We start from the raw sequence: 19,857 nt of genomic DNA on the forward strand, positions 1-19,857 counted from the left end.
ATATATTTATATACCTTGCTACTGAACCAAAAACTATTTGGTAAAAACGTTCCTTGACCTACAAAAGTAAGCCTAAGACCCAAGATAATTTCGGTGAAATAGTAATAAGGATGTGAATAAAAAGTCTTTTAAAGAAAATAGATTATCGAAGACCTGTTAGCCTCTTTCCTGTAACTAGACGGATTAGTTCGTAACTTCAGAATCCAACAAATTTCCGAGGGATATTTGTTAGATTACCGAGAAAGAAAACCATTTTAATTGAAAAGCTAAAGGGGATTTGGTTCACGTATTGCCATGATATCGCTCTATATTATATATATATATATATATAATACTTTATTCTAAACGCTCATACAAATCGTCTAACACCTTATTTGCTCACAAAAGTTGCGACCGTTGTGGGGATATGTGGGTACATTTGCCTCGACGGAAGATAAAACTACGCAGGGGAGCGAGAAATGTCTCCGGGCTAAGATCTGTACGCATATGACCTAGGCTTAGATATTCGTTCATAAATTTTTATTATTGCTTGCATAGCTCCTTATCACGCTGCAGGCGACGTTATACAGCAAGCATGAGACAGTGGCCCTGCAGACTATCTCCAAACTCTTGGCATTCGTGTTTGAAAGGCAATTATTTGCCGTCTGAATCTCGTAAATGTGTGGTCAGAAAGTGCTTCTCCACCTTTTCGTGCGAAGGGTCTCGTTGTGGATTCTCAGTGTTATCCTCGATTTCCCAAAAACGTTGAAGAGAGCCGTTTATGTCAACAGTAGTAATGAGCGTGTTGGCGGTTAATGAATGCGGCATTGCAACAGAGGTGATTATCCATCCAAAGATCGAGCTGATGGCAATAATATTTCCATCGGTGTCATATTTTTTATCACCTGACAAAACGTACCAAATTTGTTTAATTTCCAGTAAAATGTCTGTTCGATGACATCATAAGTTAATGGAAATTTCATTTAATTATTATTATACCCGTTACTCGTAGAGTAAAAGGGTATACTAGGTTCGTTGAAAAGTATGTAACAGGTAGAAGGAAGCGTTTTCGACCATATAAAGTATATATATTCTTGATCAGAATGAATAGCGAAGACGATTGAGCCATGTCCGTCTGTCTGTCTGTCTGTCTGTCCGTCTGTCTGTCCGTCTGTCCATATGAACGCTGAGATCTCAGGAACTATAAGAGATACAAAGTTGAGATTAACCATGTATATTATGTATAATTATGTATAAGCGCATCTTATAGTGGCAATGTTATCCGGCCACACCCACCCATACGCTCACAAGGATCAAAAGATGGTTTTCGCATTTTCTAGAAAAGTTGATATCTCGGTAACTATAAGAGATAGAAAGTTCGGATTAAGCATGTAGGTTTTTATGATGCCCCAAATGCAAACTAATTTTTTCCCATCTAACCACGCCCACCCTAACGCCCACGAAACCCGGAAAACCAAAAATTCAAAAATCTTGCAACTTGTAACGAGTTTTCATTCAGTCACGCCCACTCTAACGCCCAGAAACCTCCGAAAACTGTGGATTCTAGAATATTACTATGAATGCCTTCGTTTGACCTTGTATAACTTATTTCTGTTAATGTCTATCGATTTGCCAAAGATTTTTTAAATCGAAACATTATTTTGCTGTTTATGAAGAAATTTAGGTTATAAGGCCTCACATGGGCAGTGACGTCACAATCAGTTACTCAACATGCTTTCTCTGACAATAGGTGGCGCCTTGTGAATTTCCACTAACAAATTTAATATTTTAAAATTGTTTAAAACAGTAACGGGTATCTTATAGTCGCGGCACTCGACTATAGCATTCCCTCTTGTTATAAATAACTTTGACTCTTTTTTTGACTTTTGACTAATAATTTAAATTCTTGCCAACTTTTTCTACTTAACTACCCCACACTGTAATCATATCACTCTTAGAAATGCAGCTCACACATGTACATATCTCTCTTTTTTAATCTCGAAATCGAACATTAAAAATGAGTGCATATTAGATATCGAAACAACTCGGACGTTTATTCTAATTACTCTGCATTTGGGCAGAATCCTCACATTTTGGCGACCGATAGGACTCTGCATTCGGCAAGTCCCACAATAAATTCTATTTACACTTGGGACCACTCCCTCTGCAGCTCATCGAACTATTGTCAGTGCGGTTGGCATCTTCGTTGGCTCTCCGGAAGCATCGTTGGATAACCGGAATCATCGCCAGAAACAGCGGCAGAAAGAGGACGAAAAACTGTATGCTAGACTCGCAAATGCAATAGCTTTTTTGTAGTTTCACTCTCAACCAAAGGGCATTGCCCATATGTATACATAATTGTGCAGCTGCAGTTACTCTCCCAAGCATCGGAGTGTTTTGTTTTTTCCCTCTGAGCCAAAGGGCATTGCCAACATATTTGGATAAGGTATTGCATCACTCAATAATTGCTCCACACTTAGTTTTCGCTAAATAACTAACTGATACTCAACTCGTGTCTTTAAGACAGCAAAGGAATAATCTCAAAGCTCGTATCGAACCGCAAAATGACCTTACTGCCATTGAATGCCAGTCACAAATTTTTTAATCGTATTTTAAACAAATTCTTCAAATTCAATCACAGATCGAACGGCTGTATGCGGCTGACGACGGCCGGCAAGTATGGTGACTACATGAAGTTTATCACTGCCTTTACTAGCGTGGTACATGATGACGCTTCAATATCAGCTGTTGACAAATTTAACTACTTGCTTAGCTGTTTGTCTGGTCTGGCACCTTTTCAAGTGTCCGAAATCAATTATCCAAAGGCGTTAAAGCAGTTAAAGGAGCGCTACGATAAAAAAGTTTTGAATTTCATAGAGCACATTTCTAGCTTATTCGATATTTAAATTATGAAAAGATCAGATCCCACAGCTCTTCGCTGTATCTTGGATACCGCCTCCGCGCTGCGTAAATCGTTGTTGTCGTTAGGAACAGAAGCAGAAGTTATGATCGCAATTCTAATTCATCTTGTTTTATCTAAAATTGATTTAGGAATACGAGGTGTTGCCTACTTGGAAGGGTTGTTATCGCAGTTTAAGCCGTCATTGTCAATATTTGGAGAGCAACGTCAAACGATCATCTGATGAGAAGTCAATGAAGAGGCCCACGCAGAATAGGAGAGCCTTTGTTACGGCACAGGGTGGTTGTAAAAAATGTTCTGCTACTGATCACTCTCACTCAGTGCCCTTCATTTGGTTTACTAGACTGGCAGGATAAATTGAATTTCGTCAAGCAATCCGTTCTGTGGATAAATTGTTTGTCGGTGTCTCGGTGTCGCGATTGTCAAGGCTTACATCAACTATTCTGCATAGAACAGCTCATCCAGAGCAACCAACACAAATTGTTTCCGACACATCTCAGCAACAGCGGGAACCCACACATGCTGTTTCCATGCTTTCGCGTCATTCGAGGCGCGCTTTAATTCCCACGGCAATAGTATTGAAATAAATTTCATTTCTGAAGAGTTGGCCAAGCTCCTTCAGCTCAAATTCGAGAAACAGAAGTATGACATTACTGGCATAGGCGATGTCAGAACAATTTACAATTCGCTGTAGCTGTACGTTCAATTCATGAGATAATACATAGATTTGAATCACATGCAATTGGCATATGATTTCGACTCTCAAAAGTCCCATTATGTAATCCCGCATCATGGAGTCCTTAGATCAGAAGGCACGACTACCAACCTGCGTGTTGTGTTTGAAGCATCGTGCAAAACAACGTCGAACCTTTCTCTGAATGAGTTGTTGATGATTGGGCTAAGCCCCCAGCTGAATCTTATCTTAACACTTCTTGTCTTTCGCTTACATCGTCATGCACTTGTAGCTGATATCTACAAGATGTATCGCCAGTTTGAAGTGTCACCAGTCGATCGTATGTATCAACTTCTTCTCTGGAGAGAATCCTCAGCTGCCCCTTTGGAATTGTTTCAGCTCAACACAGTCACGTACGGCATGTCCTGCGCACCATTTCTAGCAATCATGAGCTTGAAATATATTGCGGATAATTTCTCTAATCAGTTTCCCATCGGAGCAGCCGTACTTAAAGAAGATATGTACGTCGATGAGCTCCTTACTGGAGCAGACACTGTCGAAGAGCTACATCTCAAGGCTGCAGAGGTAACCAGCATACTTTCTAAGGCTAGATTAGAGCTTGCAAAGTGGAACACAAGGATCATCGCTTCACTTGTAGCTCACTTGTACGATTTGCTAGGGCAGGGGAGAGTTTAAATCAATGCTAATCATCGCCAAGTCTAAAGTGGCCCCAATAAAGGCAATTTCATTGCCGCGGCTAGAATTGTGCGCCGCACATTTATTGTGTCAAACATGGGCCAATGTTAAGCAAAAATTCGAAAAATACATTAATAACATTTTCTTTTAGACAGATTCCAGAACATTTTTTCAGTGGTTAACCATGCACTCGTCGAGGCTAAGCTGTTTTGCCGCCAACCGGATTTCTGAGATGCAATCAACCACGTCAAACATTACTTGGAGGAACGTTCCGGGCGAAGCGTACGAGCTTATGGAAACTACATGGTTTCGTGGACCAAGCTTCTTACGTCAGGGCTTATCTGAATGGCCTCAACCAGTACCAAATTCTCAGGAGACCAATGAAGAGTTGGAGCAGCGAAAAGCAACAGTCCTCACATGTAACGATAGTGGTAGCAAGGAAGATATATTCGACCCCGTTATCAACAAATTCTCATCCTATACGCGCATTTTGCGAGTCATAGCTTTTGTGTTGCGCGCTTTCAATAGAATCAAGGTCAACAGGAAATGGAATTTAGTCGATGTAATTCATACACCAGCACACATATTCAGCAGAAGACCTTTTTCAGCGAAATCCAGCAGCTAAAGGTAAGCAAGATTTTAACCCGAATTTCAAAAACTAAATCCGTTCCTAGCAGCGACTGACGGATCAAACTGTTCTATAAGACTATTACGTGTAGGAGGCCGCTTAGCCAAGGCGCCCATTTCACTCGATGCCAAGATTCCTGTTCTTCTTCCAAAGAATCATTGCTTCACATTGATGTTTGTTGAATATCTCCACCGGTAGACATGCACGCTGAACTAAAGGCTCTCATTGGATTCCTTCCGACTTCAGGCTTGGATTGTAAACGCAAGAGAAATTGTTCGAAAGATTGTACGGCGCTGCACACACTGTTACCATTATAAGCCTCGTTTAATGGAACAAATAATGGGATCATTCCCAGTTGATCGCTTTCATTCACAACGACCTTTTTTGTAGCTGGAGTCGATCTATGTGCACCATTTGCCACATCATACCGCTTTCGAAGCAAGGTGTCAAATAAAACATAGCAATCTTAAACTCAGGACCAATGGCAGTCCTCTCCGAGGACCCAAACTGATTGGGTCCTCTTTGATGTCCGTACCGAAGCCTTCAATTGACGGGAGCAGACCATCCTATCTTACGTGGTGGCAGCGCGTAACGTACTTGACCCAACAGTTCTGGGAGCTATGAAGGCGTGATTATTTACACACGCTTCAGGCCCGCTCCAAATGGCTTAAACCCAATGCCAACATTCAAATTGTCCAAATGGTCATAATTCATGAGGATAACACACCTCCGCAGGAATGGATCCTAGGTCGCATCACCAACACGCATGTCGGAGCTGATGGACGAGTAAGAGTGGCCGAGATCAAGGTAAAAAATGGAACCATTCAAAGACCCATCTGTAAGATAGCGCCACTGCCTGAGGAAATTTGTGCTTGAACACTGTTTGGACCATTTAATTACTATTGTTTTCATAAATAACATTGTTTAATTTGCCTAATAATTTGAATTCTTGCCAACTTGTTCTACATAACTACCCCACACTGTAATCATATGTTTATATTTTGAATTCGCCATACGCACTCTTATATATGCAGCTCACGCATTTACATATCTCTCTTTTGTAATCTCGAAATCGAACATTTAAAATCAGTGCATAACTAACTGGAGTCCATCGATGATCCTTAAGGCTGTTTCGTCATTGTCGTCCCGTTGAAGTGATGATGTGATTTTGCCCAGTACATGGGCTGCTGTAACAATTTTATGCAATGAAACCATTGGCAGCGTTGCCAATCCTCTAGTAGTTTCGGCCTTGACGGAAGATATTCCGGAATCTAGTATTTTTGAGGGTAAACGTGCGTTGCCACATCGTTCAGAAACGTAGGATAGCTCAGAGCCGCTATCCAATAGCACACTGCAAATTGTGTAAGTACCTTTAAGGTTTTAGAGCATACACCAAAGCTGTGGCCCATGTGGTTCTTTTGAGTCCCGGTGACTGTGGTATTGAGTTGCTGTACTCCGTCTGGGCGACCAAGTTTCCATCCAGAAGTTTGAAGTTTGAATTTTTCGATTGACTTTGTGACGATCGGTGACCAGGTTCATCGGTGTCAGGCTCATCGGTGACAGGCTTATCGGTGACAGGTTCATCGGTTACAGTGGCAGAATTCTCCGTGGTTGCAGGAGCATCAGTAGCAGGATTCTCCGTGGTTGCAGGAGCATCAATGGCAAGCTTCCAGCAGGCGGCGGCGTGGCCAAGCTAGGTGCTCCGTTCTCAAAAAATCGCTGAAAGAACTCTCTTTGCTGTTGCAGCAATGTGGCCATGTTGTGATCCGCTTAAGCTATGGAGCTTTGCTGAAGGTCACTCTTTAACGAAGCGAATAAGGTAAGCGTACGCAGGTACTTCTCCTCATACGCTTGGAAGTCTTCGGTAGGATCCTAAACTCTCAACCTTATCGTACAAGTGCATTTCATTAGGACTCCTCTATTCTTCTGAAGGCTTGATTAAGCCGTGTCCGACTCCGGAGTACGTGCTCTCTGGGGGTGGATTCTTGCTGTAATTGACCAAGCGAGTTACGGTCGCCTTTGGCCGACCACGTGCTTAGGTAAGACGTTTAAGCGTCTGTTGCTCCATGTCGTGTGGATTCACTTAAACAGTTTGTTGATGTGGAAGTAATCCGGCTCGAAAGAACAAACAATGATGGTGATTAGATCACGCTAAATGGTTTGTAAGACAATTTTCCGAATTTGGTTGATTGATGGTGAATAGATTACGCTAAATGGTTTGTAAGACCATTTTCCGCATTGGTTTGATAGAAAGATGCTCAATTACGTAAGAATTTACGCTTTATTCATGTCGACTGCTCGTGGTCAGGAGGAGAGAAAGAGAGAGATCCAAAATTCGTGAGACCAAACCATGTCAAGAAGAAATTCCTTACATACTAATAAATATACCAAATTATAATTAGTTATGTGGCTCCTCAACAATTTTGATAATTTATAAGACATATTTTACTCAAAGTCATGCTTAAGCATGTAGGAAAATGATCGAGTTTAACCATGCTAGGTTAATACCTAAGCCAAAAACAAAACCAATTTAGTTTAAAGGTGAATTCAAATTAAAATAAAATTTTAAGTTTGGATGAGTTTTTGTAGAACTCTTTTTATAAAAAGATGTACATTGCAATACAAAATTAAAATTTGTAAAATGAGTAATTTAGTGTGTAAAATTAGTATTAAACATACTTTAAGCTGGCAAGTGCAAGTGACCAGTTCAAAGTTTAAACCAAGAAGAAACGGTACAGTCGAGTGCCGCGAATATAAGATTTCTGTTACCGCCACCTATTGTCAAAGAAAGCATGTTAAGTAACTGATAGTGACGTGCCCATTTGAAGCCTTATAACATTCAATTCATCTTAAATACCGAAATAAAGTTCCGTTTTGAAAAATCGTTGGTAAATAGATAGATATTGCCAAAAATATTTTATACAATGTCAAACGAAGACATCCACTGTAATATTATGAACGCCACAGTTTTCCGCGGTTTGTAAACGTTAGAGCGGGCGTGGTCTGATGAAAACTTACCTCGAGCTGCAGTGCATCTCTAAAATACGTATTCCTAAGCCTAAATTTCTAGCTTTTATAGTTCCCTAGTTTTTCCTATATTTGGTTTTCGGCGTTTTGTGGGCGTTAGAGTATGCGTGGCTAGATAGGAAAAAAAAGGATCGTGTGGATTGGTGCAAAGAAATTTTGAAAAAATACATTTGCGGTGCACCAAAATTCATTTATTAGATCGGCACAGGTGACAATCGTCGATGTATGCTTATGAGCCCGAAACAAAACAGCAATCGACTGTGTGGGTCTTTCTAAAAGTCAAATCCAACGAACGTTGTTCGTGGAATAATAACTTCGAAGCAAATGGTCGCCTGTTTTCGGAGAAATTCGAAAAACGAACAAGAAAATACGGATCTTTCTGCACCATAATAACGCGACCCCTCAAACATCAGCTCAAACCCGTGGCTATTTGACCAGCCAAAACGTGGAATAAATGGGTCATCCGCCGTACAGCCCTGACTTGGCACCCAATGACTTCTTCTTATTTTCGCACATCAAAGGACAAATGCGTGGGCAACAAGTTTCGTCGTCAGAAGGTGCTGTTGTAGCGTTCAAAAACCATATTTTAGAGGTTCCTCAATCGGAATGGAAAAAGTACTTCGACAATTGGTTTGAGCGCTTCCAAAAGAGTATAAATCTTTATGGAGAATACTTTCAAAACCAATAAATCCATTTTTGTTGATAAATATTCGAATTGTCATTATTAGGCCAGAAGTATAAATAGAAACCCTATTTATTCCCGGTTTAGAGTGCTTCTAGGTGTTACCAAACAACTTTAATAGTTTAAGTAAATGAACCATGTTCAAAATAAGTTATATAAAATATAATGCAGAGAACAGTACAACTTCAACCTCCGAAGAGATAAGTCGTGCCAAAACAGTGTTAAGCCTAGCTTCGCGCAAACCGAAAATTTTATCAGCAAAATTTTGCACATTATTTGCACATTAATTGCAAGCAATTGAGTATATCCCACTTGCACTCCGATGCAGAAAATGCCTTCGCTATGGTCACCCAGCACCAATATCCAAAAGCTCAGAATCTTGCACTAATTGCTCAGAAATAAAAAACACAAACGACGGAAAAACATACAAAAGCGAAAAAATGAATAAACTGCAAAAACAACCCAGAACATAACCATCAGCACAGCCCAATCGACCGTAAATGCCCAACTTTCATAAAAAACCAAAAATTAACAGCTATTTAATCAAAAAAAAAAGTTGATCACAAAACGGCCCAACGTATTTATTTCGAAATACACGGATTTAAATTGAGGAACACCTATGCCAAAACACTTGCAAACCCCACAACTCAGATAACAACAAACCCTCAATGACCGAATACTCATATAAATACACACAGACACAACACAACCAAACATAAAAATTTGCACACCATACTCACATCAGGATCATTTATCACCTTACTGAAGGCAACAACCACCGGATTAGCCAAAACATCTTTACCATCAAGCCAAACTGTTCAACTTCATCACCACCACGATTACGACAAACTAGATGATATGGATACTGACTGCATCATACATATCAAATAAATAAAAATAAATATGACTTCGACTAGGACACACACAGATAACTCACCAACACTATTTAGAAACAAATTCAACACCAATTTGTACGTTTTGCCAAGGCGACATTTCAATAAATCATATTCTAAACTCGTGCCCATCACTCCTACAAACTAAACAAACCATATTTAGAAACACTAACGCCCTAAGCATCCTTAGCAACCCTGACCCAGACAACATACAAAGAATGCTACTTTTCCTTAAAAAACTTAATTATCACCGTAGTCTTTGTAGGATAGCATTTCCGGGTAACCAGGAAGCTTGTCATCCAACTACCAATTTTCTCCTGGGCAGATGGATACCGCACGCTGCTGGTTAAGCTTATGCTAAGTGCATTTAAAGAAGTCATTTGCGGACCGCTAAAACCCTCACTGACGTATCGCAATACAGTACTCAATTTGAATGTAATGATCGCCAAAACAAAAGTGAACTTAGGCTTTACTTCGGCTACTTCCGAAACAGCTCAAAATGGTTAGGCAGGGTATATGATATGACATTTGAAATAATGTTCTGGGTGCCTTCATATGGGGTCTCAAGAGATAAGAATCACTTGCCCTTAGCTTTAGAGTTGGCTCGGAACACCGACTATAATATGTCTCTCCTATTTTTGGCTGTCAAATAATTGACAAAATCTTTCAATAACTCTAACGGAGGAACGAAAAAAAAAGAATACATCAGTGCGAATTTCAGGCCAGTGATGCCAGCGAGTATTTAATATATTAGGCAACATATATAGTGATAAACAAGAGGAAACGCTGTAGTCGAGTGCCAGGACTATAAGATATCCGTTTCTGTTTAACACAATTTTAAAATATTTTGCTAGTAAAAATTCACAAGGCGCCACCTATTGTCAGGAAAACCATGTTGAGTTACTGATAGGCACGTCACAAACCATTTTAGGCCATGTGTGACCCTAAATTTCATCATAAATAGCGAAATAATGTTCCGATGTTATAGATATTAACAGAAATAAGTTATACAAGGCCAAACGAAGGCATTCATAATAGTATTATATACGCCACAGCTTTCCGCGGTTTGTGGGAGTTAAAGTGGGCGTGGCTGGATGAAATCTTGTGAACAGTTGAAGTAGCATCTCTAAAATACGTGTTCTTAAGCCTGACTTTTTAGCTCTTATGAGTCCCGAGATTTTGCATTTTTGGTTTTCCGCGTTTTGTGGGTGTTACGGTGGGATGGGAAAAAACAATTTGCATTTGGGGCATCATAAAAACCTACATGCTTAACCCGAACTTTCTATCTTTTATAGTTACCGAGATATCAGCTTTTCTAGAAAATGCGAAAACCGTCTTTTGAGCTTGGTGGGCGTATGGGTGGGTATGGCCGGATAATGATATCACTATAACATGCGCTGGCATCCCAAGATTATACGTACTGAATTTCAACTTTCTAGTTCTAATAGTTCCTAACATATCAGCGATTTTAGTTTTTCGAGATTTGTGGGCATTAAAATGGGCGTGGCAGAATGCTGATAAACTTGCGCTGCGTATGGACCTCAAGAATATTCTTGCTTAATCTCAACTTCCTATCTCTTATAGTTCCTGAGATCTCGGCGTTCATACGGACAGACGGACGGACATGGCTCAATCATCTTCGCTATTGATCCTGATCAAGAATATATATACTTTATAGGGTTCGAAACGCTTCCTTCTACATGTTACATACTTTTTAACGAATCTAATACACCCTTTTACTCTACGAGTAACGGGTATAATAATAAATAAATCAAATTAATTTCGGAAGAAAATGTGTTTACGTATAAATTCATTTTAAATAATTGAAATCGGACATCTTTTGCGTACGCTCGACCACTTTCAAATGCAGTTTTGATTTGATGAAAAACCAATTTAACGACGCTGTGCTGTGTAATTGAACAAGTGTTTACGCATTCCATTCTTTTTTAAGAAAGTTCCGTTAGAATTCCGGCCAAAACTGGTTTTTCAGTACTAAATTTTGACAATTCGGATGTGATTTGCTTACATTTTGAGTTCATATTTCTATAGAGGTTTTTTGAATTTTGGCCATTAAAAGCAACCACAGCAGTGCACTGTTTAATGGTGCGGTATCCGATTTCGTCAGCTCGGTATAACCGTGGGCGATATAAGACAAAGAGAAATGTTTTTACCCGTTACGTTACAAGGACAGGAGGACAGGAAGGGCTTCTAATTCTAAAAATTGTATATGTAGTCTTGATTAGAAACAATAGATAAGTTGATTTAGACATGATCGTGCAGTTCTATTTGGGTTTAAAGGCCTTACATAGGCTCTGACGTTAACGTCAGATTATAACGTAAAACTGTACTTAGTTTAATATGGTGACTTCTGTTAACAAAATAACTGGTCTTGCCACACGACTAAAGCCGAAAGAAATTCTCGTTACTTCAATCAAATAACGAAATTTTCTAATATGTTTGAAATATAAAATATAAAAATATAAAATAAAAAATTGTTTATGTGAATATAAAAAGCTTACCTGATTATGTTGATTTTGTTCAGCCATGGCCTTTTCTTTCGCTTGCCTTTTACATTTATATCTGTGATTCTGAAACCAAATCTTAACCTTAAAAAGAAACAAAAATAAATTTAGTTTTAGTTTTAGTTTTTCAGTTTTTAGCCTACTCTACCAAATACGTTCACAAAATATTTTTAAGTTTCAGCAATATTAGTGCTTATTTATTTTGGATCACCTTCAGGTAAGCATAAGCATAAGGTTGTCCATTTCAAAACAATATTCACTACAAGCTTATAATCAATACTTTACTCAGAGTTACAATCACCGAGTTATGCTCCAATTCCATAAGAAGTCGAAGACATAAAATTTTGCCTCATATTGAAATATATCATAAATTTAAAATTTAATTTTTCAGACTAAACAATCCCACTCATATAAGGTCTTTTAACAGAAATTCTTCAGTAAAGAAATCGTAATCGTATTGATTTTAAGTGGTCTCTTTCACTAACGTCGTGTGCAGCCAAATCTGCAAGCTAATTAATTTACAGTTTTACAACTGTATGAAGTCTCTGCCCATGTGAAGGGGTATATATACCCGTAACTTGTAAAGTAAAAGGGTATATTAGATTGGTTGAAGAAAATATAACAGACAGACAAAAACTGAAATCGCTGAAATCTCAAAAACTAGTAAAGTGTATAGTCTTGAGATGCCAGCGCAATTTAAGGTAAAACCACTATCCGGCCACGCCCACTCTTACGCCCACCAAGATCAAACGATGATTTTCGCTTTTTGTAAAAACTCTGGCCCCAATGCGAATTATTTTTGATTACGATATTAATAAAGAAATCTATGCTATAAGCCTCACATTGACAGTGAAGTCACAATCACTTACTCAACATGGTTTTTCTGACAAAAGGTGACGCTTTGTGAATTTACGCTACCAAATGAATATTTTAAAACTGTATGATACAGTAACGTGTATCTTATAGTTGTGGCACTTGACTATAGCGTTTCTTCTTGTTTTTCTTTGGTATTTGTATTAGTATAGATAAACAAATGTTATTAAAGATAAAAGCGAATCATAAATTTTAATATTAATTTCCATGATTAAAAATGGGCGAGGCCAGATTATAAAACCCCCTTTAGCTGTTTTTCCCGATTTCTTGGGCGTTAGAGTAGGCGTTGCCAGATGCTATCCCTCTAGTTCCGTCGTAATAAAGAAATTGCACTTCTCAACGAATGTTAATTAATTAAAAGAGACGTGGAGTCCAAAGGGCATTCTTATAGAGCCACAAATAACATTAAAAGCCGTGTATTCAAAAATTAATTAAATCTGTTATTTCTTGACATTGGGCGCAACAATAACAACAAAACACTATAGGAATTCCCAAAAAATGAGCCTCATAAAGCAGAAGACATTGTTAGGTGTCACCGTCATCATGAATTCGAACACATTGTTTCAAAACTCACATGTGTGTAAAAAAGAGAGTACTAGAGAAAATGCTTTATAGCAGCCACGATTGAGATTATATGTACGCATGCAGATTTCTCAAATACAGAAATATATCTCCAGCAAGACTTACCATAAAAGAACTAATTTTTAATAACTTTTCTGAAGAATTGAGAGGCGACTTCAACACCCATGGGCTCCAAACTCCCTAGCTCTTATAGTTACCGAGATTGAAGAATTTTCGGTCTTCTGTATTTTGTGGGCGTAAGAGTAGGCGTGGCCACATTGTGAAAAAATATTACGCATTAATCCCAACATTCTAGCTAATAGTTCTTGAGACTGTTATAGTTTTTCGGGATTAGAGTGGACGCGGCAGGATGCTGAAATAAACTTGCGCTGCGTATGGACCCAAAAGAATATGACTGCTTATTCTCAACTTAGTATCTCTTATACATAGTTCTTAAGATCTCAGCGTTCAGACGTACGGACGGTCGGACAGACGGACATGGCTTAACCGACTTCGATATTGATCCTGATAAAGAATATATATACGTTATAGGGTCGGAAACGTATTCCTCTACCTGTTACATACTTTTGAAATCTAATATACATATCTAATATATGTAACGGGTAACGGGTATAACGAGGGAACCGCTCCCTTCTTTGAGCTCCCGTGTAAGGGGTCCCATCAATATTTCCGTTACATATGCTAAACGTTCTCATGATAAGCACGCTCGTTTGTCAATCTTCAATTTAAGGCAATATCCACTGATTACTTTAACATTTCATTTTTTTCGCACAACCTTAAAACAGAAAACATTTTCACAAGTTTTTTAATAAATTTGAAAAAAAAAATTAAGAAACTTATTTCTTACAAGACATTTTTTTGAATAAAATATTTTTGGGAAAAAATTTCCCCGAATGGAAAAGCATCGCTAACGGTAATGTACCGTTTTTCTCAAAAGAAAAAAACAATCGAAAAATGTGAGCGTATAAAACCTTTCTTGGCAGTGTCAAACTTGTGTAAGGTTAAGTTTTAATTGTTTATTCCCTCCTATTGCAACCAATGCTAATGTTTTTGCACTCATATCAGTCCTAAAATGTTCTTTTTTGAACACAAAGTAATTGCATCCTATGCTTATGTTTTTGCACTCAGCAGTTCTAAAATGTTCTTTTTTGAACGCTGTATGAAAATTTAGTTAAATTCCTTTGTAAACAGCTTGTACGTATTTGTTGGCTACTGGTCGTAATAAAGAAATTGCACTTCTCAACGAATGTTAATTAATTAAAAGAGACGTGGAGTCCAAAGGGCATTCTTATAGAGCCACAAATAACATTAAAAGCCGTGTATTCAAAAATTAATTAAATCTGTTATTTCTTGACATTGGGCGCAACAATAACAACAAAACAATATAGGAATTCCCAAAAAATGAGCCTCATAAAGCAGAAGACATTGTTAGGTGTCACCGTCGTCATGAATTCGGACACATTGTTTCAAAACTCACAGGTGTGTAAAAAAGAGAGTAGAGCCATGATTGAGATTATATGTACGCATGCAGATTTCTCTATTACAGAAATATATCTCCAGCAAGACTTACCATAAAAGAACTCATTTTTAATAACTTTTCTGAAGAATTGAGAGGCGACTTCAACACCCATGGGCTCTAGACTTACTAACTCAAAAGGATCCGAATATATGAATGCGCATGAAAAAATAATATAACAACTCTCTCAACTGGTAAGCCTACATTCTGGCCTACAGATAGCCGAACACCCCAGACTTGATTGACTTCGTAGCCTTCTCTGGTTCACACATACGCTTAATGAAAAGTTTGAATCTTAACTCAAATCCGATAATTGCAAGACCAGCCCTATAAAACCATCTCTGCATACTGAAGTTGAGAACATTACTGGGTCAACCTTGTCGAATAAGCAGGCCTATCATTCCTAAAACCACCAACATGCAATTCTCACACTAATATATAACGCTATTCTCAGGCTAGACCACTTCTCAAGTCAATTAAAATGTGCAGAACTCACTAAGCAAAACAATACGGAAGAAACTAAGCTATCACCTTACCATCCCATTAGTATATTGACGTATTCTCGAAAGTATTTGAAAAATAGTACTAATGTGGATAAGGCCAATTTTGAACGTTATCAATTTTGAACGTTATCAATTCGGATTCTGAAGAGGCCACGGGACCACTGTTCGATGTCATAGTGTTAACGTTGAAATTGTATTCGCACTTGGGAACAAAAAATACTGCACTGCTGTCCTATTTGTCTAAGAGATACTTCTACGTGCAGCAGAGAAATAGTACGTCAACTCTACGTCTTATAAACGCAGGCGTTCCCCAAGGGAGTGTCTTGGGACCAGTCCTTTTTAACTATGTATATATGTCACTCTATATAGGGCGACAACTTGCTGTATGTAACTAACGCAAATATTCATAAAGATCCAAAAAAATAAAATAATAAAAGAAGAGAGAATATAATATAGTAAGAAACAAGAAGAAACGCTATAGTCGAGTGCCGCGACTGTAAGATACCCATTAATTTTAAAATAGATAGATAACTAGAAATATTAAAAGAATTCCAACCAAGAAATATATTTTAATAATGTGGCCGCCACTATAGAGGGCGTGGCTACATGAAAAAACACTTTGGGTGCGATTCCATCTCAAGAATATGTATGTCTAATCCAAACTCCCTAGCTCCTATAGTTACCGAGATTGAAGAATTTTCGGTCTTCTGTATTTTGTGGGCGTAAGAGTAGGCGTGGCCACATTGTGAAAAAATATAACGCATTAATCCCAACATTCTAGCTAATAGTTCTCGAGACTGTTATAGTTTTTCGGGATTAGAGTGGGCGCGGCAGGATGCTGAAATAAAATTGCGCCGCGTATGGACCTCAAGAATATTACTGCTTATTCTCAACTTAGTATCTCTTATACATAGTTCTTAAGATCTCAGCGTTCAGACGTACGGACGGTCGGACAGACGGACATGGCTTAACCGACTTCGATATTGATCCTGATAAAGAATATATATACGTTTTAGGGTCGGAAACGTATTCCTCTACCTGTTACATACTTTTGAAATCTAATATACATATCTAATATATGTAACGGGTAACGGGTATAACGAGGGAACCGCTCCCTTCTTTGAGCTCCCGTGTAAGGGGTCCCATCAATATTTACGTTACATATGCTAAACGTTCTCATGATAAGCACGCTCGTTTGTCAATCTTCAATTTAAGGCAATATCCACTGATTACTTTAACATTTCATTTTTTTCGCACAACCTTAAAACAGAAAACATTTTCACAAGTTTTTTAACAAATTTGAAAAAAAAATTAAGAAACTTATTTCTTACAAGACATTTTTTTGAATAAAATATTTTTGGGAAAAAATTTCCCCGAATGGAAAAGCATCGCTAACGGTAATGTACCGTTTTTCTCAAAAGAAAAAAACAATCGAAAAATGTGAGCGTATAAAACCTTTCTTGGCAGTGTCAAACTTGTGTAAGGTTAAGTTTTAATTGTTTATTCCCTCCTATTGCATCCAATGCTAATGTTTTTGCACTCATATCAGTCCTAAAATGTTCTTTTTTGAACACAAAGTAATTGCATCCTATGCTTATGTTTTTGCACTCAGCAGTTCTAAAATGTTCTATTTTGAACGCTGTATGAAAATTTAGTTAAATTCCTTTGTAAACAGTTTGTACGTATTTGTTGGCTACTGGTCGTAAAACAATTGTATAATCTTAAGGGTTTAACCAATGCCGATCACTTAATATTAAACTGTCATTAGGTTAAGCAATTACTTTTGCGGTCTGTACACAAGGTTCAAGATGAGACGTGTTATAACAATAAAAACATTTGAAGAGTGTTGTCACCCTCCTTAGGTACTGTGCAAGAATTTTATTCAATGAATACCCCCTTAAAAACGTTGATTACCCCTAAATAAAACCAAAAAATATATGTATGTTCATATGTACATATATATATATGTATTCACAACAGTCTCTATTTTTAAAAGATAAAAGTGCATTAAGGAACAATGAAAAGTATAATACACTTAAAACACACCCCTAAACTGTATTGAAAAGTGGTCATTGTTCGAGCATGCTCATCGTTATTAAAGGGAGTAAGCATTGTGTTAACAAAACAGTAGTGGGGCACCTAAGATATTATACTAAACGTGAATGTGTGTATGTACATATGTATGTATCATAGACATATACATCCAGATGTATAATCATTTTAAAACTAAAATTTTGATATCGCAATAGCTCAGCAAATCCGTGCTAGCCAATTAGACGTACATACATATGTATGTATGTAAGTATTTATTTTTTTTACAGACTACCGTTTTTACATGAATATACATATGTATATGTATATATTAATGCAAAAGGAATAACATACAAAAATACATTCAACCGTGGAGAAAAGTATTTTGACAAAAATACATACATAGATAGAATACAATAATAAGTAAAACAACAAGGTAATACAAAATTATTTTGACAAAACAGAACAAACTAGAAAAGGAATTTTAGTAACAAAACTGTTAAGTGCATTCATTTCATTACATTTTTGCAGAGTTTCAATGGAAATTTCCGTTCAAAGTCTTCGACTTTAGCCACAGTCTCTTTTCGCGTTCTTGTTAAACTGGGACTCCTCTTACGTTTAATGTATACCCACACATTGTCGATTATGTTGATATCGTGACTTTTGGGTGGCCAATTTAACGATTTTACCTCATAGTCCCTCAAAAACTTCATAATGGTATTTGCTTTAAGTCATGGAGCATTATCCTGTTTCAGGATAAAGTCTTACCCAATAAGAGTGTCACCCGATGGGAATGCTGGTTATTCAGGACATGAAAATATTGCCCTTGTCCTTGATTTATTGTACCATTGGTTGGTACCAAATCACAGATACCGTTAAAACTAACACATCCCCCAAAACATAACACTGCCGCCACCGTGTGATATGCGTTCAGATACGGGTCTTTTTTTTCTTTCCTATATTTTTGATTAATAGAGAGCAAATTTGTGTTACTCAACAGAACTCTCATCGGTCCACATAATCAGTTTCCAAAAAGTGTGAGGTTCCTGATTAAATGATTGCTTACCGTTTAAATATATTTTTTTGTGTAATATAATTTTAAAATATTCATTTTGCTAGTGGAAATTCACAAAGCGCCACCTATTGTCAGAGAAGTCATGATGAGTAACTGACAGTGACGTCACTGCCCATGTGAGGCCTTATAACCTGAATTTCTTCAAAAAAATAATGATCTGATTTGAAAATTCTTTGGTAATGCGAAAAGATATTGACAAAAATATGTTATATAAGCTCAAACGAAGATATTGATTATAATATTATGTACAACAAAGTTTTCCGCTTGTGGGCGTTAGAGTGGGCGTGGCCGGAGAGAGAATCCACTCTCTAAAATACCTATTATTAAGTACAACTTTCTAGCTTTTATAGCTCCCTAGATTTTTGCATTTTCGGTTTACCGGGTTTTGTGTGGGTTAGAGTAGGTGTGGCTAGATGGGAAACAAAAGTTCGCCTTGGGGGATTTGGGACGTCATTAGAAACTACATGCTAAATCCGAAATTTCTATCACCTATAGTTACCGAGATATCAGCTTTTCTACAGAATGCGAAAACCGTCTTTCGGGCTTGGTGGGCGTAAGAGTGGGAGTGGCCGGATAATGGTACCACCATTGTGCGCTGGCATCTCAAGATTATACATACTTAATTTCAACTTTCTAGCTCTAATAGTTCCTAAGATTTCAGCGACTTTAGTTTTTCGTGATTTGTCCGCTGCGAAGGGACCTCAAGAATCCTCATGCCTAATCTCAACTTTGTATCTCTTATCCTGAGATCTCAGCGTTCATACGGACGGACATACGGACGGACGGATAGACGGACATGGCTCAATTGACTTCGCTATATATGACTGAACATACATATGTATGTACATATGTATGCACAAATGTAAAAAATAGGGCTAACTTACCTGTGTTGGGGTTAAATGAATTAGACTAGCCAAATGTTCGCGTTCCGGAGCGGAAAGATACCTCTGTTGCTTAAACCTCCTTTCAAGTTCATATACCTAAAATAAATAATTAAGTTATACGTTAGATACATACATGCATAAATAAAAATAATGACGATACTTTTTTGAAATATCAAATAACTAAAAAATTGAATTTCTATATCACTGAAAAGGGTATTATATATACTTTAATTTAACGTTTTATCATTTATTAGTACTACAAAGATTCATATTAAGGTACATACAGTGGCTCGCAGCTTATTTCGTGCAGTTACCTAAAAAAAGTTTAAGTCCTTATTCCTGCTAAACTAAAAAGATTTTACCAGGAACACGA

General features: G+C 37.7%; 1 protein-coding gene across 1 annotated transcript in view; it reads right to left on the minus strand.

Annotated features, from left to right (window-relative positions):
* The window catches only part of LOC108113663 (homeobox protein Nkx-2.4), a 30,448-nt gene that overhangs the window by 730 nt on the left and 9,861 nt on the right, over positions 1-19,857 (minus strand). The window contains exons 5-6 of the mRNA XM_017224339.2: positions 19,485-19,580; positions 12,018-12,104 (exon numbers count right to left, since the gene is read on the minus strand). Of these exons, the coding sequence (XP_017079828.1) occupies positions 12,018-12,104; positions 19,485-19,580 (183 nt within the window). The remainder of the gene's footprint in view (positions 1-12,017; positions 12,105-19,484; positions 19,581-19,857) is intronic.

The sequence above is a fragment of the Drosophila eugracilis genome, unplaced genomic scaffold (assembly GCF_018153835.1).
Source record: "Drosophila eugracilis isolate 14026-0451.02 unplaced genomic scaffold, ASM1815383v1 contig_135, whole genome shotgun sequence".
Lineage (NCBI taxonomy): Eukaryota > Metazoa > Arthropoda > Insecta > Diptera > Drosophilidae > Drosophila > Drosophila eugracilis.